Consider the following 25,987-nt stretch of genomic DNA (forward strand, 5'->3'; position numbering starts at 1 on the left):
ACAGATTATCGGGAGTATCCTCATGGGTAAGTGGACAAGTTCACTTCATTTTGAGCGATCAGATTAGAACACTAGAACTGGAACGTAAACCAGAATTATGTACCGAGATTAGACAGCTTCGAAATAACCGCCAGGTCTTCTTTTCCTACCGGCAGCTAAATTATATGATATGATATGCTATCCCATCCAAACTCGGCTCTAGAACGTATGCAAGACACCGAGGACCCAGATATTTGGTTTTGTTTTGTTATACAGAACGGCCTCAGCCGCCCCACCCCGAACAGTGTTTTCTGAATACAGTCACAGATGCGAGAAGAAAGAAAATAAAAATACATAAAGAAATCCTTGTTTTCTTTCCGGCCATGTTCCATCGTGTTTCAATGTCAGGGAGCGATGATATGTGGGGAATTTGCTGCTGATAGGGGTCAAGCCAAGTTTAAGGGTTGATTTTATTAGAGAGACATCCCTTGTCACTTTAGCCTGCTGCTGTGTTCATTTCTTGTTGCGGTTGCTGAACTGCTGGGGTTTCACCATTGCTGGAAGTATGGCCTTCAGTTTGCTGGGGCGGTTTGACGGGTTGCGCTTGTTGCGGCTCAACCACATGTGGTCGCCATTTGATAAGGAACTTCCCCGCCACGGGCCGAGATTCTTCGTCTATTGTATTGTTAGTAACGTGATTAAAAGCCATTGTGGAGTAGGATACTTACAGGTCCGGTAGATATCCTCCAGAGCGTCGAGGCATACTTCCCGAGCAGGTGGCCGAAACATGACAAGATATCTGGATCATGTTAGTCTGGGACTTGTCGGTGAGATGCAGTGCGAACTTACAACAGAGCTTGAACACAGAGATTTACTCTCTCCGGGTCCCTCGCAAGGCTCTTTACTCTTTCGATGATGGCTGTGTTGATTTCCGGAATTTCGCTCAGGAAGCGAATAAGGATCTTATCTCGAGCATCCACATATGGTAGAATACCGTCGAGCAATCTCAAAACCCAGCGATCATAATGCAGTGGTACATATACCTCGTCTGAGTCCTCGAGCCGTTGTGAGCCAGCAAACTTCAGCTGGATACGGTCGTTGTACCATTCTTCGTTCAACCACGTGATGCCAACGTTTATCCGTGACCTGAAATCTTCGAGGATATATCGATACAATAACTCTCGTATCGAGTCGGATATCGTCGGCTTTTTGGGAGGCACGCCCTCCTCGGTCTTTATGTTGTCTTCCTCGGATTCCAAGCCGCCAGATGCTCGCGTAGCAAGTCTGGTGAGCAGCGTCACCCACGCATCCCGATCAAATGTGCTACCAGCCAAACGCGAAAAGCCAAGTTGTTGCTGACTCGAACCCTTTGCCGTCTTTCGTGGAGCGTCCATAGATGTTACCATGCTAAACACTCTTTCAGCCGTACTCTTGCCTATTTCTTTTGCTTCATCTTCCGTCAATGGCGGGGGCCGCGGCAAAACAAAAGGCCCCAGAGACACTAGGTCTGGCTGCATTTCCGCAACTTCAGTGGATGTAGTCTGTGTCTCACCGATAGCGTTATCAGGGACATCCATGGGAGAATATTCAGGTTCATAATCGTCATCTTCCTCTTCGACGGCTGCTTGTTGCTGCGTGGCCTGTTGCCTACTACTCAAGGTTTGATACCGTGATCGCACAGCCTATCATAACATCAGTATCTGTCGCAAACGCCGAGTGCAATAATTCCATACCTCGATAGCCTGGGTCAAGGCTCCTTGGTCGACCCGACCTAGAACAGGGACCGTAATCTTGACAATAAGATCGATGGGAAGTTGCTTCACGTCGAAGGTTGAAAGACCCACGTCCTCCGTTAACGTGTAAAGCTGCGCATAACTGATCTGGCCAGGTGGAAGAGGGGGAATCTTGAAAATAGGAGGTGTGTCTGCGCCGAGTTTCGCCCGCTTTGTATTATCGAGTCCATCCGTTGGCTCCGCAGGTAGGCCACGCTTTCGCGACGTTTCATCGAAGACATCGAGCCGGGACTGGGATAGTCGATCAATGTACTGCTGCATCTTGGGCGCGAGCGGATGGTTCGGGTTCCTGGAATCTCCATAAGCATCTAGATCGGCCCAACTCGTAGACAATGTATACCTCTTCATCACATTTATCAGCAACGCTCTAGCTGTTCGTTCCATCGATTTGAGGTTCACACGAAGAGTGGGAGACATTGAGCCGTTTATATGTTTGACGGGATCGAAAGTGAGAACTGAATCGATGATCTTAGCGGCTATAGACTGTCGAGTTCGAATCAAGACTGCAAGACAGTTCAAGGTCGCATTGACTAAAACCGCATCACTAGTTGTCTGTCAGTATAGGCCGTTCTGTTCTGAACAAAATGTATAGACACACCTTGAATCCTCTTGTAAGACCATGAGAAGTCTGTCTAACAGACCAGATGATTCTGCTTCGAGATTTGGTAGCGATAGGATAGCATGGTTCCTCGGGACAATGGCTAGGGACGTCTCGTTTTTATCGGGACGCTAATATTCGTCAACAATAATGCAGATATGCGCACAGCACGGGGACATACTCTAGGATCTGAGATAGGGCCTGCAGTCTGGACATGAACCACCCTCTGGACGAATTTGATACAGCACACCTTGACTGGGTAAGGAGCACTGTCCCATCTCCGGAGGATAATCTGTTTGAGAGCCGTCATTTTCTCCCACATGGCCGCGTCTTCCGGATGATTTATGCTGCGATTTGATCAGGTTAGAATCATCCAGCTTAAACGGCGCTTCTCCAGCCAGTCACAGAGCGACCACCAATGCCTACGATGTTCCTATACCAGGTTCACACGAAAAGAGAGATCGGCCACCTACATGTGTCTGAAGACGATCGGGTAAAGACTCGCCGCAGCCTGTACCACATATTTAACAACCGCTATATCCTCCTCTGGCAGCTCCAATATCTCCTTCAGTGTCTGCACCACAGGTCCAGCGAGCTGTTCCTTCTGCGCCGCGGCCAGCGCGGGACTGGCGAATGTTTCCGCCAGAAACTCGGCTCCCCACCTCCGCAATTCAAGTTGTGCTGTGGCACCTATGATCGGTAAAATGCCGTTCACGATTTGAGGGTAGAAGGCGGCATCACCCAGGACGAGATTGCGCGCCGCCTCGAGCTGCGAGACCTGGTCCCGCAGACTCTTGGTCTGCTGAGCCATGATGACGCGCGAAACGGATATCCGATGAACAAATCAAGGAGAGGATGGGATTATTGTCGCGTTTTCCCACGTCGTCACGGAGGAAAAGGAATCGATGGAGGGTCTACGTCGGTGGTGTTGTCGGCCTAGATCCGCGGCGCAAGGCACAGGGAGGTAAACGTCGGTCGTGTGGACACGACAAGGTTGCGTTTAATATCGAGAGGTCATCATTGTCTTTGATGAATCAGAAAACGTGAATTGAGGGGAACTAAAGAGCGTGAAGCTACGGGATGCGAGAGTGAAAGAGACGAGAAGCTCGCGTTGTACAGATGAGTAGAGAGAGTATTATTGCCTCTTAAGGTGACAGCCGCGCTAAACCCCATCGAAGCCGCAGAGCCGCAGGATCGTCGACCATGACAGTAATAGAATCAATAACAACAGTAGAAGAGGACAGAAATTAAACAATAAAAGAATTAAGCCTGTAGAATGGAATCTCCTAATTATGATTAAATCGCAATCCGTACAGCAATTGTGTTGGTATAACTTCCAGTACTTACTCGTATCCCCGGGACATCGCGCCAAGACCTCAGGCCACTGCGAATGCCTTCAACTTCCGCGCGATACTTCTCTTCCGCTCCGCCAGCAAACCGCTCAGATCCAGAAGTTCTGCTGTGACTTATCCTCCGGCTTTCCTCCTCATATCCTGTTCAGCCAAAATGCCTGCTGGAATGTAAGTGAAAGACTCATCCTCTACCTCCACCATTGCCGCCATCTCGCCCACTCTCTTTCCCCTCCGGATCGGCGCTCTCGCCGTAGAACGAGCTGCGTCCCTATCTACAGACTAACATGATCCTCTCAATCACAGCTTCAACTCGACCTACTACGGCAAGGACTACCGCGCCGGTGCTGCCCTGCTCCGTGCCCGCCGGCCGTACCTCTTCAGGAATACCTTGACTGGAATCGGCCTCTTCTCATTCTGTATCGGAGTTTGTACGTGCTTTCTCGCCTCTCCCAGATGTCAACCCAGCATTCTCAAAGATATATTATTACGTTCCCACTAGCTCACTCGAACTAACATTTACATTCTAAGACACCTTCACCATCCGAGCCGTCGGACAAGAAGACTTCTCTGACGTCGTCGTCCCCGATGCCCCCGCCGCACCGAAGCAGGAAGCCAAATGAAATGCTTTAAAAAGAACAACCTCACGTTGATTTTTTCTTTCCGGGCAAGGGATCGGTCTACAATACAAATGAAGGGACTCGGGTAAATATACAAAAAAGAAATCTTCCCAATATTTTCAGCGCATGGTGCAATCGGTGTATGGAGTGAAATTTTATGTACAATATACGTTCCTTTTATGTGAAGAGGGATTTATACCACCTTTTTCCTTATCCCATCGGAGAGTTTCTCTGATAAGAGTGCTCATTGTGCTAGCTCCCTTCTCTGTCCCGTGTGGTTTTGGGGGTTGGATAGACACGGCCACGGGTTCTGATAGGATGGTAAGCAGCTGTCGACAGAACTGAGCCCTATACCCCATGCTCCAAGAAATATTCTCCTTTTCCTTATATCACAAGAGATTCTCCTGTATCGACTCATTCACTTGATCTTTGATAAGTAAGATTGTATGAAAGTCTCCGTTTGAGAGGGTAGTGGCTGGCTATAACCGCCATACTATCGTATATACAGTTCAGGAATCGAGATATGATTCTTGAAATCGTATCTGAAAGTGAAGAAATGATTAGAGGAAAGGGGACCTTGTCTCAGAACGCATTTTTGAGAAGTCTCACGGTGCCTTCTCGCCGGTGTGCCCATTTCTTATATTCAGGAGACGTCTTGCACTCAGTGGGGATAACATGATGTCTTGAAGACAGAAGAAGGGGAGGAATTCTTGTTTTCCATGGTGTTTAGTGTCGAAAGGTCAAAATTAGACGGTCTTCTGAACCGTAGGAGCGGTAGGACGTGGTATTCCTAGGCCTTATCGAGACTCAGGATCTTGACTCGTTCCTGCGAGTATGTAAACATGGCGCAAGCCTGCAAGAAAAGTATCTTTCTTTCTCAGTCCTGCTCGTATCTGCATTGTCTGCACCCGCTTTAATTTCCGTGGCTGCAGTCTGGATCGCCAAAAGTTGATAGTGTACTTCATGGTACAAGCCTGGTACCTAGAGCATCTCCTAATTTATATCCTCTTCCCCGAAAATATGAATGCATCTTACCCATTATAACCGGGTTCGCTGGGTCTTCTATGGTAGTTCCAACTATCGAAGGTGGGCTAGTTGATATCCGCTGCATGCTGTAAGTACTGCTGGATCTTGATCTCGTGGACCTTGTCGATGTCGATTCGAGATCATCTTGATCAGGCTCAGTCTGGACGCCTGCATCCACGTAACGACATACTCTCTTTGGGTTCGGTAGTTGGGGTACAGCAGCCGGTGGAGCTAGATTTCGCGACCTAGTATCTGCCACTTGGGCTTGGCTCTCTCTTTCTGTCTTCTTCTCTAACCAGCTCCAGAAGCTGGATCCGTCGATAGCGATGCTCTGCGGGCGTGCTGCTCGTAGTGTGTCACGCCTCATGATACTCCTCGTCGGCGGTGATTGCGTAACAGGAATGAGAGACGGAGGTCTTAGTTCTCGTTCAGAAGGGAGACTCGTCATAGAAAGTGTATGTGATCGCCTCAGATTCTGCCTTGAAGGCACTTGTCTCGCAGACAATTTATCCTTCAAATCAGCGGTGCTATCTCTATTCGAGACCTTCCCATTCTTGTCTGATGCAAAATACTCGTCTCCATGTCCGAAAACAATCTGAAGTGTGTCGAAGTCTCGCGTTGACCCATCCGGTGGGAAAAGCCATGTCTGTAACTCGTCTGGTAGGCCGTAGCTATCTGCTAATTGCTCAGAACAACCTTCCAACGTGCTATGAAGAGATGATGAAGTCAAATGGGTAAGATCATCGTACCCTGTCTATATTCCCCATTTTGTATCTTCCAGCAGATATAGTATCTCTCAAAAGCACCGAACGCAACGATGACCAGCTCCTTTACGCATTCGGGATCATTGGGGTTATTAGGTATATCTCGAAGTCTGTTCCACAATCGAGTAGATGGACCCATAGACCCATCAGAACTGGGAAGAGTAAGTGTTAGTATGCATCCCCGCGTTGAATGACTGCACAGAGATCAAACCTCGTGGGGTATATCCGCCTTCTCGTTGATTCGGAAGGGACACTTGAAGAATGAGCCCGCTGGGCCTTTTGATGCTCTAGCATTTTTCCAAAATGATATATAAAACCTCTGCAATTGAGGCCAGCCTTCATGCAGATGGTTAAGAGGTATGCATTTCAGAGTATCATCGTCTCAGAAGCCGGTTTACCTACGGTTAGTAGAGTGAATGCGCAAAGGGTACCCTCGTCTAAACAGGCATCACGCCATGGTTCCGCTTTCTCTTCCGTCAATCTAACTGATTAACTAACTACAAAACAGTCCACAAGTAATACTCCATGACCATGCTGATTTTAAAGGCGTAAGGGAATCTGCTAGAGATAACCCCTGCGTCACGTTCGCACGAGATGGTTTCACCATACCATCTCCGGCGATCCAGACCAAAACGTGGCATGAACGGCCCACAGTCAGGAGTACTTGTTATTCGAGACTCTTGTTTTTGATTCGAAAACTCCTCATTTTCCAATTGGTGGCTGCTCTCATACGGGAGGTGGTAGCGAGCTCTGTCTGAAGTAAAAACTGCGAATTCTGGTATATCCTTGTCTTTTGTCCCATAGGTTTTCACCATCGGCGATTCAACAAGTGGATATGATATCAAACCATTCAAAATAATTGCTTTTGTTCTATAGCAGCTAGAATCAAATATTTGACCATCGTCTTTTCCTTGTCCCGGGTATGCCATTAGGAACGCTTAATTCTGCGTTCGTAGATGTGCTTGTCTTTGCCTTCGGGCCAGCCCATGATAAACGATTATCCCTTCCAGACTTCTCACCATGTGAATTCAGTGTATCGGACATGGTTCCACGATAGTAATCATCCGATGGCGGAGAATGGGGAACGCTCAATAAGGGTATCGCCCTGTTGAACCCGTCGGGCCGACTCGATCTTGTGGTTCTTATCGGGAGTGTTTTGATCTTTGGCTGGGTAATGTTGTGCGCATCCGCTGCAGTCCCAGGACTACTTACGATAGGCTTCTTGACATCAGAGTCAGACGTTGGGGATCGTATATGGACTGACTCTTCTTTATGCCGATATACACGAGAGTTCTGATCCATGCCATTCTTTTCCATATTTTCACCCTCTTGAGAACGGTCCAGATACGGTGGATGGTCCCTCTCTTCCTGAATGCTGGGCGCGCTTGATTTCAAGGGACTCGGAACCCTTTCCGTTGGCACATCAGGATGTTTCTGTACGGTAGTACTCCCTCCATTCTTGATAGAGCTTGTTGCGGTCTTCTCTATCTGCACCGTCGACGTCTTCTGCTTCGAAATCCGCTTTTCTTTCCTCGTCAATTCGATCTCCAGCACTCTGGTTCCCGGTTTCACTTTTCCTTTCAATCCATTGTCATCTCGATCAAAGTATAAAGCCCATAGTCCTTCTTCTTCTTCCACGGCAACAAACCCTTCCCAACCTTCGAGGATAACACGCCGGTCCTTCCTCGTGCAATCGAAAGGTCCGTGGATATTAGGCTGAGCTTGCGCCCGGATACCATATTTCACTTCGTATGTGTCTTTGTCGACATATATCCAGTTTAACACGGGAGGCTCGTCTACTATCGTCGAGACGAGCCCTTCGTACTTCTCGTCCGGGTAGGGGAGATAGTAGCCTGCGAACGGATGGCCGAATTGCGTTTCCTGTGGCTGAGATGTCTCTTGTTCTGGTTCAGATCTAGTTCCGACGTCGATATATAGCTATATAAATAATACATTAGCCCGCCAATATATATGATATAATGTAGATATTTCCAAAGGATATGATCCCTCAAGATTCGTATACCATCTTACCTTATTATCCTTCAGAACCACCTGCCTGCTATCTATTTCCCTGCTACGAATGCACGATTTGACACAAGTAACGATAAGATTGCATCGACGAGCGCGATGTTCCTCTCTCCTATCCTTTGATTGGCCCTGACGAATGGCCTCTGCGGTACCGAGGAGGGCAGGGGCCGTAGTGAGCGCTACTAGCATAGACAACACCATAGTAATTTCTTAGAGAAGAATGTGATGCGACAAGGCCGGTCGTTGGAAAAACCAGACAGACGAACTAGAAGAAACCCCAGGATGATCTTCGATCAGTAGACCCGTTGTCCCTTTCTTGAGATACCAGGGTGGTTTGAGGAGATTGCAGAGGAATTCCAGTTTTCTTCCGCCAATCGTCCATGATAGCAAACTATGAAAGATGCTTTGATGTTAGGGTAGATAGGTAAGGTGGATTGGATTGGATTGGATTGTTCAGATCAGCATGGCTAAAACGTAGCAAAGAGAATGAATCATGTAAAGCATATCGTGTCTCAAGGAGGGAAGTTATCATCTTTTCGCGTCCCATTCTCCAAGAGGAGATGGCTAGAGTAAGTATGGAGATAAGATAGCTTGGAGATAGTGCAACTCCAGCCGACTACTGAATACGAAGGAAATTCCTCATGGCGTGCCAAGACGGTATGCAACGCCCATTGTGTAGAAATCCGTTTTGTATGTCTCCTAAATCGGGCAGTGAATCAGTTCCCTTCGAATAATAATACACAAAACCATATAGATACCTAGATAGTACGTTGCCAACCAACCCCTGGTGTCACCCTCCCCGAGTAGCAACTAAGCTTCCCCCCGGCCTTTCGGAACTGTCATTTTAGCTCCCATCGCAACCCTGTTAATCCACAAATAACTGTCAAGACGTGCTAAAAACTCGGCTCGCTCTCCGGATGATGCCTCTGCACGATCGTACGATGTTCTTGAGAAGTGTGGAGTTTCGGCGACGCCCCCTGATCGTCTCGTGTTCGTCTCGACTTGACACCCAACAAGCTTTTCCTACCAAACCGTGTGGATTTGCATTCTTGCAAAGTGGACAGGTTGTTGTTATCGATATGACTGGTGCCCAGAGATACATTATTAGCTAGTGACGGGAACTAGCTAGATCCCTTCCCCCAGCAGCCTAGGGAGTTCGATATTTGAATGAAGCCTTTACAGCGATACATTATGCACTTGCGCTAGCTAGCAGGGAATTAACTGTTCCATGAGAGCGATTGCGACATCTCGAAGCGAGCAAGCATATCTTAGACAGGAGAAGCTGAGACGAGACAGAAATCGTAGATCAGCAATATCGTATGATATGTGCTGTTGGCAAGGGAACTGAACTAGATTTCAAATATCTGGTTGTAACTATATATATACTCGACGAGAATCGTTCGTAAAGATATCCTTGTTTTTTTCTTTCTTCACCATCACAGTTTTAATTCTTCATCCTTTCTTTGTGTATTTCTTTCCACAAATCACTGAGCCGGTCTCAGTACAACGGATATCTCTATCTACTCCCTAATATCTGCAAAAGATCCACAATGTCTACAACACTGTACGTTCCTCAACACACACACAGAGAGAGGGTTGATGGAAACCAATTCCAGCCATCCCAACCCTACCTAATCCAAATATACTGATTTTGTAGCACCAGTGCCAACAAAACCCCCCTCAACGGCACCGGCTACTCGTCAGAAAGCGATGACGGTCAAGCCCAGGGTGGTCGGAGAGCAGCCGCTCTCTCTACGCTCCCGCATCCTCCTACTTCTGATAACTTGTCCCGACCTGCTGGTGAGTAATATAACCTCGAGACCATGGGTCCTTTTCCCAAAAAAAAAAAAAAAAAAAAAAAAAAAAAAAAAAAAAAAAAAAAAAAAAAAAAAAAAAAAAAAAAAAACCGAACATAACTAACATTTATCATTTCTCGTGCTATAGGAGGCCTCCTCAAAGGCGCCACCGACAAAGAAGGCAACTTGAAAGACGCCGGTCTGATGGTCGGTATCAAGCTCGATCTAGAAGCTGAAGTTCATCTCACTGCAAGAGTTCGTGGTGATGTCGTTATTGGCTTGTACTAGTTTTTCCTCCCTTTTTCTCTCTCTCTCTCTCTCCAACCCGCGTTCCCGATTCTGGCATTTATCTACCTTGGGTATTTGTTTTCTTCCATTCGTTGGGGAATGGACATTGGCTGAGAAAACGGCTTTGGTGTGTTCCCTTCGACACAAAAGGCGCGGATTGAGCCCGATGAGTAAAGAGGCTTTGTTCACGACGGAGAAGCCGAGGGATATGCCTGCTTGGGAGTCGAGGAGGGTCGAGAATTGGGGGGGAAGTGAGAACGAGAGTGGTGCGAAGGGGGAAAAAGGGCGATGATTTAGTTTCATGTCATTCATGTTTGTATATGTGAAGGGGAAAACGCTTGTGGAGAGGGTAGATTATGATTTGTATAATCCTTCCTTCAATGGCCTTTCTAAGTAATTTTTAGATAAAATGTGTACATTTATTGTGCCAAGTACAACACTATCTACCACTTAAAGGCAATTTGCAAGTAGAGAATATTCTTGTTCTAGCCTGCAGCAACCACCAGATGATGGGAGCTGCACTGTACGGCAAGACGCTACTACTGTAAAGTACTTAGCTGTACTATATCACAAAGTGGAAGACAGGAAAAGGCAAATGAACCAGACTCCCAAAGACGAGGCTATCAGCAGGAAAGAACTCAAGAGGGAAAGGAATAAAGCCCCTGGTATTACCCAAACATTTCAGAATGATCAATCAGACACCGAGACATGCATCTTGATACCATGCCATGCTCTAACCGGCTAGAATAGATTTTGCCGGATTTCGAAAGATAAAACGTCGAACCCCCCTTAATTCAAGGAATATTGAACCGCCCCAAATTCCAATGAAAACATTCAAGAGATCTTCCACAAACACATACAAGAAGAACCTGCAACTGGAGAAGAAGAAAAGGCGAAAGGACGTGCCAGAGAGAAAAAGATCTACATGATCCGACCGTTTGAATCGTACATACTGAGAAAAATCCCGCTGAACTCCAGATACGACCCACATTCACAGAGGGCTATTTATGGTCATCGCGCTGTCATTCGACTTGAGCCTGCACTAGCCGTGATGCTTGTCGACTGATGCATGGCGTTGATGTTTTTGGACGTAAGCGGAGGTGAGCCCTCTCCTTTTGAGGGCGTGTTGAACAAACCAAGGCGTGCTGACGGGGGCGAGTAACCGACATTCCGTGGCCCGGAATCAGGTGCATTGGCGTGTAGGTGAGGTTTTCGTACGTCCAACGGCGAAGAACTTAGCGATCTGAAGCCCGACTTCCTGTCAAGAGAATCGTAGTCGGGATTACTGAAGTGGCCCTGCTGTCGCGGTTCCTGTTCTGTTCCATATGGTGTATTCGCCGCGGAGGAGTTGGCCGCAGACTGATGGTCGGCAATGGTGGATGCCGATCCGTTCGGTGCATGGATGTCCACTACACGCTTTTGGCCAGCGGGAGTTGTATAGGAAGACATGCGAGCCTGCTCAGATGCCTTGCTCTGCTGCTTCTGCTGCGATGGCTGTTGATGAATTGGATGTTGCGGATTAGCCCAGGGCGTTTGTTCCAGAAAGGCCTCTTCAGCAGCAGTGCGGGCCATGGCAGACGGCATTGCCGACATTAGTCCCCGCGGGAACCCTGACGGATGAACCTGAGAGCTTCTAGTCTCGGTCGAAATCTGAGAGACTCGAATCAGAACCTGTGGCCTTAGAATGCTTCAACCGCGTCACTTACCCCCATCTTCTCAAAGTCCTCCTCGATCTCCGATGGGCGCGCCGCAGCCAATGACGGCGCAGCAGGAAAGCCAACATATTTGGCAACTCCGGAGAGGACAGAAACCTCTTGATTATACGCAGTTTGTTGCGCAATCTGCTGTGACCGGCGGGTGGGAAAGGGGATGTAATGATGTGGACTGATGTCCTCCGTCTTGAAGCGGTCATGCTGAATGGCATAGAACTGCTTGCTAACAGCACTAGAATGTCTCTCACGCACGTCCCTAACACGCTGGAAAAAGGTACTATGTGTTTGCGCACGCTCGGCCAAACTCTTGTTCAACAGCGACTTGAGCCTGTACTGAAACAGAGTGCTCTCGTATTTGATCTTGGCATCGCGGTAACGTCTCACGCTTTCAAGTTGACGCAGGAATTCGGGATGGGTAGGATTTGGCCCAGTCAGCTGTTCCAGCTCTTGATTGAGTTTCGCGATCCTCTCGTCGTATATTCTGTATATTATTAGTACACCAACATAATGAAAACGATGGGGACGGCGATTATCATACCGATCGCGCAGCGTCGCGAACTCCTTCTCCAGAACCACCAGAGAATCCATAGCGGACATCTTCTTTGCTGCTGTCCGAGAGTCAGTCACGAGCTGGTCATTCATGGCGCGCTCCATCACTTACACTCTTCCTCTGCCTTTGCAACAGCTTCTGCGTCTTCCGGTTCTTCGACACCTCCAGCCCCTTCTTCTTCATCTGGGACGTGGTCATCGACAAGACCCTCAGCGCCAGCTTCGACAGGCCCACCAATTTCTGTGTCTTCATCCACGTCTTTGGCCTTTCTCCCCTTCCGTTTGCCCTTTTTGCCCTTCTTGCCTCTGGTGGGCGCCACGGGCACCTCGAGCTCTTGGGCCTCCTCGGCAAGAGGAGTACCCTCATTAGACATCTCATTGACTTTGATGGTCTCTTCGGTCGGTTCTGGTGACAGGGGAGTCTCTTCGAGGGTCGCTTCCGCTGCGCCGCTCTTCAAGGAGCTTTGCCGCTTTCGAAGAGGCTCTTGCTCACCCTGATCCGTGCCGGTGTCGTCTCCAGACTCGAAACGTTTACGTTTCTTGCCAGCAGGCTCCGGCAGATGTGAGCTTTCTGGAGCAGATAATTGCTCCGCCTGCCCGGTAAGACCGTTGCTCCGGGAAGAACGCCTGACTTTGCTAGGCGAGTCTTCTGCAGGATGCCCATCGTCATCCACATCATCGTATGTAGTCGATTGCGCCAGTTTGCTAGGACTGTTCCCGTATCCACTTGCACTCACGACGATATCGCGTCGCAGGCGGAGATTGTTCGGAGAATCCTCTATCCGCTCCGTTTCGGCCTCCGAGTCGACCTCACCAGGGCCCTTTTCCGGCTTTGGAGGTTCCTCATCGGAGGGTTCCTGGTCAGAGACATAGTCAATGTCACTCAGACTGCTCGAGCGGCCATCATCAATGAGAACATCTTCTGGGATGATGTTCTCGTCGCCATTGGCGACCGGGGCCGATGCCCCCGCAGGCGTCGCAGCGGGGGCGGTCTCTCTGCTCTCCGCAACCTCCATCTCTATGTATGTATGTATATGCGAGACGCAGAAATATGAACTAAGCTAGGCGGAGGGGGAATGATCTAGCGAGATGCTCTGCGCAGAGAGCGTCGCCTTGAAAGTCGGCCGAGGGAGAGGAGGGGGGAAGGAATCGAAAAAATTTCGTCGGACGTAATTGAGTATCTAGCATGAAGACTATGTCAATTAGTGATGCTGATCCAAGAATAATGACATGGTAACAAGGCTGATGGATGGTTGGCAGAGCTAGGCTTTCTCGTGGCCGGTGCGGAGATTGACTACCCGGAGGACCGCCAGCAACCGCGAGGATGAAGCCCTGGTCGTCGATCCCAACTGAGCAGGAAAATCTTGACTCGACTCGTGTGCACGACAGCAGTAGGCTGATGGGACAATGGAGCTTCCAGAAGGCCCAGTGCAGGCTCCAGAGGGCCCAGGAGACGTACCGTGAAGCAATGCGCCAGCAGCAACGGCGGCCCTAGCACGGCAGCTCGCGACAAGCACGACGCTGAGAGGGGACCACACAAATCCTGCCACTACCAGTATATATGATCGAGGCCAGGCCTGGACGGTCTTCGACCGCTTCGGAGACTGGCCTGCTGTCCACCGCAGGACTGGACGAGTCTTGCGCGAACGACTGAGGGGATCAAGAAGCGGGCAAGACGACAATGTAGGGCCGCAGGTGAGCAGACCGCATCAGCAGGAGACAGGCGCCCGCGAGAACGGGAGAGATAGCGGCGGTCAGAGGAGGAGGACGATAAGAAGAATCCTGCGAGAAAACAAACGGAAGAGCGTATCTCTGGCGGAAAAGAGGAGTTGCAAGTGACGGGTTCCTGGGCGGTGCGCAGAGAGACGGGGAACATCCACTTGCAGTATTAGTGTATTAGTGCAGCAAAGCAGACGTGCTGGGCGACTTCACCAGCGCCGACCGTGGCCGTTTTCTGCCGGGGGGCGTTGGCCCGTCGTTGGCCTGCCCGGGCGCGTCCTCGCCTCACCGCCCTCGCTCGTCGCCCCGGCCTAAGCCTCTTCCGGTAGTCCCGTGATGCGGTGGTCACGTGAAACAGCGGCCGCTCGGCTCAACTGCCTCCGTGAGCTAAGCCTCTTTCGGCACGGCCGCTGATCGGCCTCTGACGTCGTTCCTTGCGGTGTTGGTAAGTTAGACATGTTGGAGCAGATCATCAAGCTGATGTTCACGGATTCGGCCAGATTGGATTCGTTTCTCTTCATGATTTGGTCAAGGCAGGTATTAATCAGAGGGGTGGTGTTTTTTCAGGAAAGAAAAGGAAAGAGAAGAAAAATATCTCGACAAAGCAACCGGTTGGTGGTATTATGGGGGCTGGTGGAAGAAGAGCAGCGTGTAACACATCAAGAACAACAAACAACACATGCGGATTTTGAAGATACAGAGAAGAGAGTAATGATTCTTCGTATCTACTGCTCTATCAAACATACTGAACTGTCGACTACATGTAGTTGGTTTGATTCTTTTTCTTGTCCTTATTGTCGGCTCAGCCCTCGTCCACTTCATAGCTAGTCCGAGCAGACCACTTAAATAGCAGGCAGATCAGAAAAATTAACGAAGATATACACAGACTACAACTCCTAGGTACTATTCTCATCCAGCAATAAGCTGTGACAGAGGTTGTATAACCGGAAGCAGTGTCATCGCCTATCAGTAACATCACGTGATGATAAACAGATTTCCGCAGGCCAAGACCGTGGATGGCGCTTACCGCCGCGAAAAAAAAGTTGGACCCAGGGACGAAAAGGGAAACTGTTCTGCGATTCTTCCACTCACGCAATACTCCACCATTCCTCCTAATTGCTCCAGGGGAAAATACTACCCGGCGGAGGGCAATCAATCATGGGGAACAAAACCAAGATTCGGTCCCAGCAGGCCGGAAAGGGAGCTCACGAAGATGCTCCCGCAACCACGGACAAGCCGTCCTTCCTAACGGGCGGTGCGTCCATTGATCCGACTTTGGCCTCGCTGTTTGAAACAAGTGTGAGTCCACCTGATAATAATCACCGCTCAGATCGATGGCTTCATACAAGAGGAGATTACCAGGTCTTGGCTGTTGTGAGAGGGCGACCTTTGCTAACCCGTCTGCTTTTATAATTCTAGGCTGGCCCTGTCAAGATTCCCTCGGTGAAGTCTAGTAGAGATGCGGCAGCCATGTCAGGTGCCAAGAAGGCCAATAGGCCTGAGGAAGAAGACGACGAAGAACTCAGCGCCGCGGGTGATAACGACGACGAGGAGTTGTCTGAGCTGGGCGCCCAGTCAGGCGACGAAGATGAAGAAATGGAAGATATTGAAGAGGAGAGTGGAGACGACAACAAATCTACCCCGCAAGACATGGATGCCTCGACAACGAGCAGAAAGAGAAAGAGAAGGGCTGAAGACAACCTCGAAGATTCTTATATGCGCCGGATAGCTCAGGAGGAAGCGAAAGAAGAGGCAAAGCGACGCTCTGAGAAAGCTAAGCGAGTCAAGCTTGAGGACAAGGAGGGGAGAGATGGCTCTGATGACGAAGAGGGCGAATCCTCGCAGGAGGAGGATGGTAGTCCTCCACCAAAGCATGAGACCGTTTCGGGAGATGGAGAGGCTGCTATCATTGACAAGTCTAACCGCACTGTCTTCCTCGGCAATGTGTCGACAAAGGCCATCAAGTCCAAGTCTGCTAAAAAGACACTCCTCGCTCATCTAGCGTCATTTCTTTCTACGCTACCGGAAGCTGAAGTCCTTCACAAAATTGAATCTATCAGGTTCCGCTCGACTCCATACACATCGGGAGGTGGCATCCCAAAGCGTGCCTCATACGCCCATAAAGAGATCATGGACGAGACGACGCCGAGCACTAACGCCTACGTCGTTTACACCACTGCTCAGGCAGCGAGGAAAGCCCCCGCTGCGCTGAATGGGACCGTCGTTCTGGACCGTCACTTGCGTGTCGACAGCGTGGCTCATCCTGCACCGGTGGATAACAAGCGATGTGTGTTTGTGGGTAATCTGGATTTCATTGATCAAGAGCCGGAAGATGACGACGAGGAGGAGGAGGAGAAAAAGAAGAAGAAGAAGCCTTCCGTTCCTGCTGATGTGGAAGAGGGCCTTTGGCGCACGTTCAATGAGGAGACTAAGGGTGTCACCCAAGGCTCACGAAGGGGCAACGTCGAGTCTGTTCGCGTGGTCCGCGATCGTGCCACGCGTGTTGGAAAAGGTTTCGCATACGTTCAGTTCTATGATCCTAATTGTGTGGAAGCAGCACTCCTCCTGGACGGAAAGAAATTTCCACCACTGCTTCCCCGAAAGCTGCGGGTCACACGTGCTAGGAAAGTACAGAAACGGCGAGAGGGCACTGGTGCTAATGCCAGAGAGCTGGGAGTCGGCGCTGCACGCTTGTCTCTCCAGGGTCGCGCTACTAAGCTACTGGGCAGGGCTGGCGCTGCCAAGCTAAAGGAGGTCGGCTCACATCCCAAGTCGAAGCCTGATGAACCTTTTGTGTTCGAGGGATACCGCGCTAGCGAAGGGTCCAGAGGAGCGGAGGGCGCTCCGAGATTTAAAGTCAAGACGAAGAGTCGTGGTGCGTCCAAGGGCAAGCCGAAGACGAGGAGTAGTCGTCGTGCCGCGGCATACAAGGCTGCGGGCGGCAGGAAGGGTGCACAAGAAAGAAAGCCCTGAAGAGAGATAACTCAATTCTTCTGTTTGTATCTGTACGGATGCCTGGCACTGTCATGAGGGTCCTGGAGAAAAGCACGTATATAGCATGTTCTTAGTTTACTTTTGTTTTTAAAAGGATGGGCTGTACAGGTTTGACAATGGTTCGATGAGAATAATCCATTCATAAAGGCATCTTGAAGTTGATAGGGAAGCACTCGAAGAATTGTTCGTATAAGCCACCACATTCATAAGGCTGTGCAACACCAGCGTGATCGTTATAGATAAGATCGCCCAAAAAGCCCAAGCTGATCTTTGACGTCATCGAGGTTTATTTGTCCGTGAAATTAATCGACTAACCAAGGGTCGCCCCAATAATCCATCCCGTCTTAAAGACATCGAAAAGTAGAGTCTTCAGAGGGGAGAACAGAGTTTCTATTACTGTCCGTTCGTTTGGTACGTACTCCATGGTAGAAGCACATGTTGTCCCGCCGCGGTCGATCCGATTCCCCACAGCCCCTCGTTTCCATAAGTACATACAACTTCCACTTATAGCCGCACATCTGGCATAGCTGACTCGTACATCAGGCTCGCAGTTTACGATCTATATGCTTCTTATTGGAGGATATCTTCAAAGCATTTACTAGTTGCTACTGCTTCAGTGGCGCTGACAATCACTAAGTACTTAACTACCTGCTGGGTTTGACCGCTGCCTAGATTGTGGTCAGCCGCAAAGCAAACGGCAGATAACTGACTCGACTCACGGCCTAATATAAAGCGCTTCCTTGATTTTTTACATTCAATCGATACGTGTTTTTTCAGTTCAACAGAAGAGAAGAGAAAATGAGTAAAAGAGATCTCAACATGCCCCGTCTCCCACCGCGAGGCGTTCATCGCTTCCCGACTCAACAGCCCGAACCGCCCGAGAAGCAGGAAGCTGAGTCAGAGTCAGAGTCAGAGCAGGAAACAGAGTCAGATCTGGAAACCGAGTCAGAGCAGGGAACCGAGTCAGAGCAGGAAGCAGAGTCAGAACCGGAAATCTTCTATCCCAGTCTTCGCGATGCCATAGAAGTCCGCGGGATTTTACGGCTAGGACTTGTCCCTGAAGGTCTCCCTACCGAGATTGTCGATCTTATCATCGATACAGCCGAGTACTGGCCGTCCGTCGAGGCGAAGCTATCAGGTCCAACTATCGTGCGTCAAGATGCTGATCGGGAGCTTTTGAGAACGCCCCCTTTGTGCTTAGAGGTAAGGATATCCTTTCTATCGAGCTGTTCTCGTGTGAATGCATAAAGTAGCCTATTATGAACAAGCCGGATATCGACTCCTTATGAATGCATGTCTCAGATTGGCAGGCACATTCAGTCTATCCATTCAGACCCATCCCAAGTACGCTTGAAAACTAATCTTTTTACAGAAACAGGAAGACTCAGCATCACCAAAAATACTTCCGCACCGAGGATCGCATCCATGTCGCAAGATTATCTTCAACATCTGGTCCCAGGACCAAGGTTGGGGCGGTGGCCCACGGAACCGGAATTCCAGATATGACGGATCTTATTCTTGGTTCGATGCTTTTATCATCTCCGCGGACAGTGCAGAAAGAGAATCATCAGAAGAAAGACCCCTTGAAGCTCGCATAAAACCCGGCGAGCCATATTTCATCCCCACTGGCAATAAACTACAGTCTAATGTGGTTGCCAGGGACGAGGTGGAGCACCATCACATCGTGTGGCATCATGAAGATTCAACCCACGCGGATTCGCCTGAGGCGTGGGATACGGAGCTCTTTCAGGGACGCGGACGAGGTACTCTTGATGGCAGTGCGGTGAGGGAGATGAAGATTGGCGATTCAGTGTCCGTATGGGCTAGGGCACGATTTCCTGGATGGTCGAACCATGTGGAAAGGCTTTCAGTCAGAGTTTATTGGTCTGTGTAGATATTCGGATATGTGAAAATACCCGAGACACCCAGGATTAATTTCATGAGGCTGTAGTCTCTTTTTGTCTTGACTCCTTCATACTATTCTAGCATATCAAACATCATCAGGAATAACCAACTCACTTGTGACAAAATAGAGTAGAATAAGAATCAACTATCATGCTGTAGTTCATCTTAGAACTGAAAGCGGTGCCATCATTGAGGTCCTAATTCCATGCATATTGTCCCAAGTGTCAGATAATACTGAGTTGTTTGTGGCGGAGTTGATTAATAGCTGAATTTTCCGTGTGAGAGGGGAGATGATGATTGGAAATGATTGGAAGCAGCAGAATCTGGGGTAAGACAAGAGTAACAATCCTCTAGATCGAGGAACCACGGCGCCCTATTGGACTGCTCATCGATAGCACGGAGCTATGATGCGGGGCCCCAGATATCAGGCCAAACGTCTTATTTCTACGTCCTTGCGGAGGTATACATTGTTGGAACAGTCTCTGCCAGCGTTTTTTTTTTTTTTCCTATATGCCATTGTACTATAACAATGCTCGTGGAGGATTAGAATGGACTTGGCTGTATTAAATAATTGTTGTAGCTAACTACTCTATACAATAGTAGTTTTCACTGGTTTAGAAGACGAGGGTTTCCCAATCGGGAAGGCAAGCAGCATTGCTCATCCCGTCGAGAAATCACGCAATCGCCCTGTCTGCGCTAGTGGCGCATTGGCCACCGTTGAATTCGCAGAGGTAGGTATAAAGAAGAGCGATGTCCACAACGACCAAATTAATCCTACAACAGGCCCTTCTGATGGCTCAGACCGGTCCCGTTCGTGTCTACGGTGCTCTTTGAACGAACTGACCCCAGGATGGACGGTGTTCGCCCATCTGCTCGCCGCGCTGGCGAGCGCACTCCAGACTCGACCAGGAGGAAAGCTTGAAGGATGATCCGAGACAAGAGGCCCGACGGCAAGCGAATCCGCCTGCAACCGTGAACGCCCGGGTGGGGCGAGACTCGTTGCTCACTTACGCAGTCATCAGCAACATGTTCAATGCTTCCTCGTGCTGCGTGATTCGGCCCCCGCATGCCGTGACTTTGTTCCGCCGTGACTGCAAGATCTTTCCCCCCCCAAAACAGCGGTGTCGGTGGTCTTCTCCTTTCTGCCAACGGATTCCGAGGTTTTTGATCGAATAAAACGGCCGATTCATCGCATTTCGAGCTCTCCCATCTGCTGAGGGTTCTTCCATTGTCTTTTCTGTGATTTTAGCCATTCTTTGTGGTCTTTTATCGGCAGAATGAGCAGCACACCGAGATGTGCCGCGGTGGTGGTGGGAGCCGGTCCAGCAGGCCTCGCGGTAATCGGGAACCTCCTGGAGAAGCAGATTGGCGGCAATATTGCCTGGATCGACCCCTGCTTTCAGGCAGGACGCATCAATAAGAAATATCGTGAGGTGCCTAGGTACGATTTGTCTCTCTACGGTGGTTCTGGCTGTGCGGGCCTCTCGGCCGTGCGGCAGACGGCCAGAGGCGGTTCTACAGGAGAAGAAGAGGACTGCCACAACCGTGCATTGAGACTAACCTCCTCCCAGCAACACGAAAGTCTCTCTATTCCAGGCGTATGCCAAAGCTGTGCAGCCTTTCCGCACTGTGCTCGATACGACTCCCAAGCCTAATGCCTTCACGACGATGACCAAACTGGATCCGGACCAGGGGTGTCCTCTGCATTATGCAGCCGACCTGTGCAAAATGCTCACTGAGGGAATCACGAAACGTGATGATGTTTATGCCTGCTGCGGCGTCGTTACCAAAGCTGATCTGGCGGAGAATGTCAGTGTCGTAGTCTCTTGAAGATAAAGCCGTCTGATCGTTGGACTAACTGGCAATAGCAGTCTCAGTGGACCGTCCATATCAAGAGCTACGAGACTCTCTCGGAGGTCCGGGTAATTGCTCCGCGTCTGGTCCTCTGCACCGGTTCTTCACCAACGTTTCTCCCCATCCCTGTGCCGGGGCTCTCTATCCAGAAGCTGGATCTGGACGTGGTTTTGAAGCCCAGTGAACTGATCGGAGCTATCCCCGCGGACTCGCCGCAAACGGTAGCTGTCATCGGTGCTTCTCATAGTGCCATTCTGGCGCTCATGAATCTAGTCAAACTGGCTCGCTCGTCTCACCCGAAGCTGCGTATCAAGTGGTTTACGCGGCACGGGCTGCGGTATGCGGAGTACAAGGACGGCTGGATCCTGAGAGACAACACGGGTCTCAAGGGTGTTGCAGCGACTTTCGCGAAAGAGCAGCTAGAAGATAACCGACTGCCCCAGTCGGAGGCCGGCCGCTTTGTTGAGAAAGTCGATTGCAGCGGAGGCAAGGAGACAGCGGAGTACCAAGCCAAGCTGCCGTCTTGCACGCATATCGTCCAGGCCGTTGGCTTTACTCGCGACCCTCTGCCCGCGTTGTCGCGGGATGGGAAACCGCTGGAGCCGCAGTTTGACCACCAGACGGGTGGCTTCTCCGATCAGGACGGCCAAGTGATCAAGGGCCTCTATGGTGCTGGTATCGCCTTCCCTGAGCGTGTGGTTGATCCGTACAAGAACGTGGAGCTGAACGTGGGCTTGTGGAAGTTCATGAACTTCATCAAACGGGTTTCCCCGAGCTGGGTTGCCGCGTAGATGATAGTTTTCTTGTTCTTTACTCTTGGCGTTGATACCTCTGCTCTACTGTAATTCCCTGTTGATGCACAATATGGCAGGCTGCTGCTAGGATAGTCTATCTGTCCGGGACCCTGCAGCACTACGTATCTATTATTATTATTATTATTCTGCGTAATCTATTATTATTGTGTTTCCCTGGTAGCACCTTCTGGGGTTGTAGAGATTGGATGCCAGACGACTGGGGTCGTTGAAGTGAGAGCTATATCTACTGGAACGATGGCGTTTGCTGAGGGCACTCGATATGCAACCTCGATGCTGCCAGTACCTAATGTGAGGGAATATCGCATGATTCTCTCTGATTCTCTCTGGCCGTTTACGGGATTGGAGAATGAGCTGCATCAAGGATATGTTTCCTCTATGTCATAGACTTGAGTTGTCTTGTGCAAGCTTGCTCCATCCCATGCTTCATGAACTTCTCTACGTATTCCTCCGGAACGAATTTTGTACCGGACCATCACATGCCAGAGAGAACAGCCACGTGCCTGGGCGAACGGGATCATGTGACGTACAGCCAGGATATCCGGCGCTAAACCCGAAACTGCAGTCAGGGTAGTTATTATTATTATTGTATAGATGATTTATTACAATATTAGTTAGTTATTATTATTATTCAGCAGTTAATCGTGAACAGACAAGATGATATTATATTATATGACCAGCTCATCCAGGGTCTACAGACGGATACAAGAATCGGGCTGATATTCTCTACTCCGTACTTCTCGTCGGGATCGGATCGACCGGGAAAGTCATCGCAGATGATGGCCAGACGGTCAATCAATCAATCAATCACACAAAAAGCTCCTTCAGAATGCCAGCCATTGCGAGGTGCTATGAATCGCGCCTCTTGCTCCGCTTCTCCGCAGTTGTTATTATTGCCCATGGAGAGATGGAGACATGGAGAATACTAAACTCTGGAGTGAACCGCCGGTGTCGGCTGATTCGGGGGATCCCATGGACGGACTCGGCCGAGCCGTCTAGTTAACTACCGGAAGTCCATCATGATTCATCGGACCAGCAGTCAAGTCGGCTCGACACGGACTTTTGGTGCTTTTGGTCAAGTTAACTAACTAATCATAATAATCATAACTAAACTAACCCACTTGAAGCACTGCAGAGAACTCCAGCCAACTTGGGCCGAGGTATTTTCCGCTTCGGGCAGCATGTCCTGCTTTTGCTGCAGTTCCGCCTCGGTCCTTGTGCTGACTTTAATATTGCGAAGAGACGCCCCGGACCGACCGCTTCCAAATAATAATAACTAGAACCGCCCATCAGCCATCGCCCCGTTCTCTCTGATTCTGATTCTGGAGGATGCGAGAGGATCTCTGTTGGATGCATCTCTTCTGATTCCTTCCATCCATACCACGAATTATTATCGTCATATCGCTATTCAACGAATATCTATCTCATCTGCACCGATCATGGTCCCTCCGCCTCCTGCTTGGGTCCAGGCCCTCAAGCCTGCCGGCCCTCAGGGCTCAGAACTGCTGCAGAAGGAACGCGCTCAGTCGAATGTCCCTGTCGACAAGCTGGCTGAGCTGATCCACAGCAAGCCCGTCCTCGAGCGGCAAGAGAAGCTCCTCTCGGTGCTCCAATCCGATCCCGTCTTCGATAAATCGCAGAACTATTCCCTAGGACGCGTCGAGCGCATCCAGCGTGCCCTGGCCAAGGGCAAGCGTCTGCAACAGCTGTCTGTGGAGCGAAAGTGGTCGGCAGACGAATACTATGCCGCTGCAGACCTGATCGCGGAGCCGACCCCGTACGGTCTCCATGCGACTATGTTCCTGGTACGGAGATCTCCCGCATCTGATGGACTTCCATTCATATATCTTTTACAGTCAGCTAACGAGACATTGTGATTCTAGGTCACTCTTCGAGAGCAGGGAACTCCAGAGCAGCACAAGCTCTTCCTGCACCGGGCAGAGAAGTACGAGATCATCGGATGCTATGCGCAGACGGAGTTGGGCCACGGTTCAAACGTCCGTGGTCTCGAGACGACCGCGACCTGGAGCCCCGAGGACAAGACCTTCATCATCAACTCGCCCAGCCTGACTGCCTCCAAGTGGTGGATCGGCTCTCTGGGTAGAACTGCCAACCACGCCGTGGTGATGGCTCAATTGATCATCGATGGAAAGCCCTACGGACCCCATCCTTTCGTCGTCCAGATCCGAGACATGGAGACACACCAGCCGTTGGAGAATGTCTACGTGGGCGATATTGGTCCCAAGTTTGGATACAAGTAAGTTCTCCATTTTGAATACTCGGCGGATAAAGAGATTGCTAATCAATCGGTCATTATAGCACCATGGATAACGGTTTCCTGCTGTTCAACAACTACAAGATCCCCCACGTCAACATGCTCGCTCGATTCGCAAAGGTCGACCCCGCCACCAACAAGTATCTGCGCCCGGCGAACCCGACGCTGATCTATGGTACTATGACCTGGGTGCGATCCAACATCGTCCTCCAGGCAGGAAGCGTCCTGGCCAAAGGTGTGACCATCGCTACCCGGTATTGTGCCGTTCGACGACAGTTCTCCGACCAGGATGCCCCCAAGAATGCGGGCGAAACCCAGGTCCTGAACTACAAGATGGTCCAGGTCCGTCTATTGCCTCTGCTCGCAGCAACGTATGCATTGCATTTCACCGGGCGTGGAATGATGGCCCTGTATGAAAAGAACCAGGCGCGGATGAAGGCCCCCGCATCACAGGACCAGGAGAAGAGAGGACCGGCTCCCGAGGCCCTCCGCGCCGGAGCTGACCTCCTCGCCGATCTCCATGCTACGTCCTGTGGTCTGAAGGCCTTGGCCAGCACTACGGCCGGTGAAGGTCTCGAAGTCTGTCGACGAGCCTGTGGTGGTCACGGATACAGCAGCTACAGCGGCATCGGTTCATGGTACGCTGACTACCTGCCCACCCTCACCTGGGAGGGTGACAACTACATGTTGACCCAACAGGTTGCACGATACGTAAGTGATCCCGTATGATAGGCATCTGTTTTTTTGGGACAAATCAACTGATAAAGATCTATAGCTTCTGAAATCCGCCCGTGCCGTGCTTGCGGGTAAGGCCGGCGACAACGACACGAGCCGCATTCTGCAGTCGTTCATTGACCGCCGAGAGAAGGGCGCTTCATTTGACGTCCTCGAAGTGGACGAGGAAATTGTCGCCGCATTCGCCTGGCGCACCGCATACCTCACATTCGAGGCGCTAAAGCAACGCGACGTAGAGAAGCGCTCGTGGAACAGCCTGCTGGTGGACTTCTGGCGTCTGTCCACTGCTCACTCTCAGTACCTCGTGGTGAAGAACTTCTACGAGGCTGTTTCGTCGCCCGACACGGCTGCCCAGATCGACCCGGAGACTGTCACTCTTCTGCACAAGCTGTTCCGTCTGTACGCCCTGCACACGCTCGAGCGAGAGGCTGCCGACTTCTTCACCTCAGGCGCCGTCACCACGCGCCAGATCACACTCACAAGGAACAAGGCCGTGATGAAGCTGCTGGACGAGATCCGGCCGCACGCGGTAAACCTTGTAGACGCGTGGAAGTTCCCCGACTGGGTGCTGGACAGCAGTCTGGGACGCGAAGACGGCGATGTCTACCGGGATCTCTTCCGCCGGGCCAGTCAGGAAAACCCGGTTAACGAGCTGATCTTCGATCCATACCCATGGAACAAGAACGTGTTGAAGAATGGTGCGGCGCGCAGCAAGCTGTGATTTCTTTTTTCCTTTTTTTTTCCAAATCGGGGTTCGTTGACTTGATATTTCTTGTTCCCTTTTTTTTTGTTTTCTCTTCAGCGAACTATATATTCTCGGACATTGATTGAATCGTAGAAGCTAGACTTACTATAGAAAGAGAGGGGAGATTATACGAGAAGCAGATTATAAATTCGCTTGAATAACAATGCATATATTCTTTTTTTTTTTTTTTTTTTTTTTTTTTCTCAAGCACAATTATATATCCATCTGTCCCCTAACTGAACTAACTAGCTAGTTAATTACCATCTCCTGAATCGACTACACCACACTACACTACACTACACTACATAGTTACAGAGTAAACATAATTACGATAACAATTCCTACTCAGTCATCCTACTAGTAGATACCTAGGTAGTTGGTCTCGACTCAGAGTATTTAACTACCTAACTAACTAACCACTAACTAGTATCGATGATTTTTGATCT

At 50.0% G+C, this 25,987-nt stretch overlaps 10 protein-coding genes across 10 annotated transcripts; 6 read left to right on the forward strand and 4 right to left on the reverse strand.

Moving 5' to 3' along the window:
* Positions 1–27: 27 nt before the first annotated feature.
* C8Q69DRAFT_462728 (mRNA cleavage and polyadenylation specificity factor complex subunit) lies at positions 28–3,648 on the reverse strand. The gene is made up of 8 exons (XM_028630334.1): positions 2,844–3,648; positions 2,552–2,717; positions 2,371–2,501; positions 2,113–2,316; positions 1,713–2,061; positions 829–1,661; positions 708–778; positions 28–654 (listed from the first exon to the last, which is right to left on the reverse strand). The coding sequence occupies exons 1-8, from the start codon at positions 3,179–3,181 to the stop codon at positions 476–478; spliced, it is 2,271 nt and encodes a 756-aa protein (XP_028486844.1). The 5' UTR covers positions 3,182–3,648; the 3' UTR covers positions 28–475.
* A 228-nt stretch (positions 3,649–3,876) lies between these two features.
* C8Q69DRAFT_506064 (hypothetical protein) lies at positions 3,877–4,342 on the forward strand (the record flags this gene model as incomplete). The annotated part of the gene is made up of 3 exons (XM_028632764.1): positions 3,877–3,890; positions 4,026–4,150; positions 4,251–4,342. The coding sequence occupies 3 exons, from the start codon at positions 3,877–3,879 to the stop codon at positions 4,340–4,342; spliced, it is 231 nt and encodes a 76-aa protein (XP_028486845.1).
* A 690-nt stretch (positions 4,343–5,032) lies between these two features.
* Positions 5,033–6,742, reverse strand: C8Q69DRAFT_219581 (hypothetical protein). The gene is made up of 3 exons (XM_028626285.1): positions 6,341–6,742; positions 6,115–6,281; positions 5,033–6,040 (listed from the first exon to the last, which is right to left on the reverse strand). The coding sequence occupies exons 1-3, from the start codon at positions 6,469–6,471 to the stop codon at positions 5,301–5,303; spliced, it is 1,038 nt and encodes a 345-aa protein (XP_028486846.1). The 5' UTR covers positions 6,472–6,742; the 3' UTR covers positions 5,033–5,300.
* Positions 6,743–7,014: 272 nt separating this feature from the next.
* Positions 7,015–8,358, reverse strand: C8Q69DRAFT_486018 (hypothetical protein; the record flags this gene model as incomplete). Its single annotated transcript, XM_028631870.1, has 3 exons — positions 7,015–7,140; positions 7,624–8,025; positions 8,161–8,358. 3 exons carry the CDS (start codon positions 8,356–8,358, stop codon positions 7,015–7,017), a joined length of 726 nt encoding a protein of 241 aa, XP_028486847.1.
* A 1,349-nt stretch (positions 8,359–9,707) lies between these two features.
* On the forward strand, positions 9,708–10,241 carry C8Q69DRAFT_506066 (hypothetical protein; the record flags this gene model as incomplete). Its single annotated transcript, XM_028632765.1, has 3 exons — positions 9,708–9,721; positions 9,821–9,957; positions 10,102–10,241. 3 exons carry the CDS (start codon positions 9,708–9,710, stop codon positions 10,239–10,241), a joined length of 291 nt encoding a protein of 96 aa, XP_028486848.1.
* Positions 10,242–11,252: 1,011 nt separating this feature from the next.
* Positions 11,253–13,518, reverse strand: C8Q69DRAFT_506067 (Sds3-like-domain-containing protein; the record flags this gene model as incomplete). The annotated part of the gene is made up of 4 exons (XM_028632766.1): positions 11,253–11,891; positions 11,948–12,434; positions 12,492–12,561; positions 12,615–13,518. The coding sequence occupies 4 exons, from the start codon at positions 13,516–13,518 to the stop codon at positions 11,253–11,255; spliced, it is 2,100 nt and encodes a 699-aa protein (XP_028486849.1).
* Positions 13,519–15,214: 1,696 nt separating this feature from the next.
* On the forward strand, positions 15,215–17,489 carry C8Q69DRAFT_219788 (putative nucleolar protein 12). Its single transcript, XM_028626286.1, has 2 exons — positions 15,215–15,520; positions 15,641–17,489. The coding sequence occupies exons 1-2, from the start codon at positions 15,380–15,382 to the stop codon at positions 17,192–17,194; spliced, it is 1,695 nt and encodes a 564-aa protein (XP_028486850.1). The 5' UTR covers positions 15,215–15,379; the 3' UTR covers positions 17,195–17,489.
* A 191-nt stretch (positions 17,490–17,680) lies between these two features.
* C8Q69DRAFT_462748 (hypothetical protein) lies at positions 17,681–19,290 on the forward strand. Its single transcript, XM_028630335.1, has 2 exons — positions 17,681–18,418; positions 18,588–19,290. Exons 1-2 carry the CDS (start codon positions 18,014–18,016, stop codon positions 19,107–19,109), a joined length of 927 nt encoding a protein of 308 aa, XP_028486851.1. The 5' UTR covers positions 17,681–18,013; the 3' UTR covers positions 19,110–19,290.
* Positions 19,291–20,223: 933 nt separating this feature from the next.
* On the forward strand, positions 20,224–21,837 carry C8Q69DRAFT_219859 (pyridine nucleotide-disulfide oxidoreductase-domain-containing protein). Its single transcript, XM_028626287.1, has 3 exons — positions 20,224–20,561; positions 20,692–20,929; positions 20,989–21,837. Exons 1-3 carry the CDS (start codon positions 20,398–20,400, stop codon positions 21,763–21,765), a joined length of 1,179 nt encoding a protein of 392 aa, XP_028486852.1. The 5' UTR covers positions 20,224–20,397; the 3' UTR covers positions 21,766–21,837.
* Positions 21,838–23,225: 1,388 nt separating this feature from the next.
* C8Q69DRAFT_443599 (hypothetical protein) lies at positions 23,226–25,517 on the forward strand (the record flags this gene model as incomplete). The annotated part of the gene is made up of 4 exons (XM_028628929.1): positions 23,226–23,591; positions 23,670–24,043; positions 24,106–24,772; positions 24,837–25,517. 4 exons carry the CDS (start codon positions 23,226–23,228, stop codon positions 25,515–25,517), a joined length of 2,088 nt encoding a protein of 695 aa, XP_028486853.1.
* Positions 25,518–25,987: the final 470 nt, after the last annotated feature.

This window comes from Paecilomyces variotii, assembly GCF_004022145.1.
Source record: "Paecilomyces variotii strain CBS 101075 chromosome Unknown C8Q69scaffold_3, whole genome shotgun sequence".
Lineage (NCBI taxonomy): Eukaryota > Fungi > Ascomycota > Eurotiomycetes > Eurotiales > Thermoascaceae > Paecilomyces > Paecilomyces variotii.

Bases quoted from the DNA above. Each gene is read 5' to 3' on its own strand.
- C8Q69DRAFT_219788 (XM_028626286.1), top strand. From the start codon at position 15,380: ATGGGGAACAAAACCAAGATTCGGTCCCAGCAGGCCGGAAAGGGAGCT. The intron at 15,521-15,640 runs GTGAGTCCACCT...TTATAATTCTAG, and splicing joins CCTCGCTGTTTGAAACAAGT to GCTGGCCCTGTCAAGATTCC.
- C8Q69DRAFT_219581 (XM_028626285.1), bottom strand. From the start codon at position 6,471: ATGAAGGCTGGCCTCAATTGCAGAGGTTTTATATATCATTTTGGAAAA. The intron at 6,282-6,340 runs GTTTGATCTCTG...TACTCTTCCCAG, and splicing joins AGGCGGATATACCCCACGAG to TTCTGATGGGTCTATGGGTC. The intron at 6,041-6,114 runs GTACGATGATCT...AGCAATTAGCAG, and splicing joins AAATGGGGAATATAGACAGG to ATAGCTACGGCCTACCAGAC.
- C8Q69DRAFT_219859 (XM_028626287.1), top strand. From the start codon at position 20,398: ATGAGCAGCACACCGAGATGTGCCGCGGTGGTGGTGGGAGCCGGTCCA. The intron at 20,562-20,691 runs GTACGATTTGTC...ACCTCCTCCCAG, and splicing joins AAATATCGTGAGGTGCCTAG to CAACACGAAAGTCTCTCTAT. The intron at 20,930-20,988 runs GTCAGTGTCGTA...AACTGGCAATAG, and splicing joins AAGCTGATCTGGCGGAGAAT to CAGTCTCAGTGGACCGTCCA.
- C8Q69DRAFT_462728 (XM_028630334.1), bottom strand. From the start codon at position 3,181: ATGGCTCAGCAGACCAAGAGTCTGCGGGACCAGGTCTCGCAGCTCGAG. The intron at 1,662-1,712 runs GTATGGAATTAT...ATGTTATGATAG, and splicing joins CCTTGACCCAGGCTATCGAG to GCTGTGCGATCACGGTATCA. The intron at 655-707 runs GTAAGTATCCTA...ACAATACAATAG, and splicing joins GGAGGATATCTACCGGACCT to ACGAAGAATCTCGGCCCGTG.
- C8Q69DRAFT_462748 (XM_028630335.1), top strand. From the start codon at position 18,014: ATGAGTAAAAGAGATCTCAACATGCCCCGTCTCCCACCGCGAGGCGTT. The intron at 18,419-18,587 runs GTAAGGATATCC...ATCTTTTTACAG, and splicing joins CGCCCCCTTTGTGCTTAGAG to AAACAGGAAGACTCAGCATC.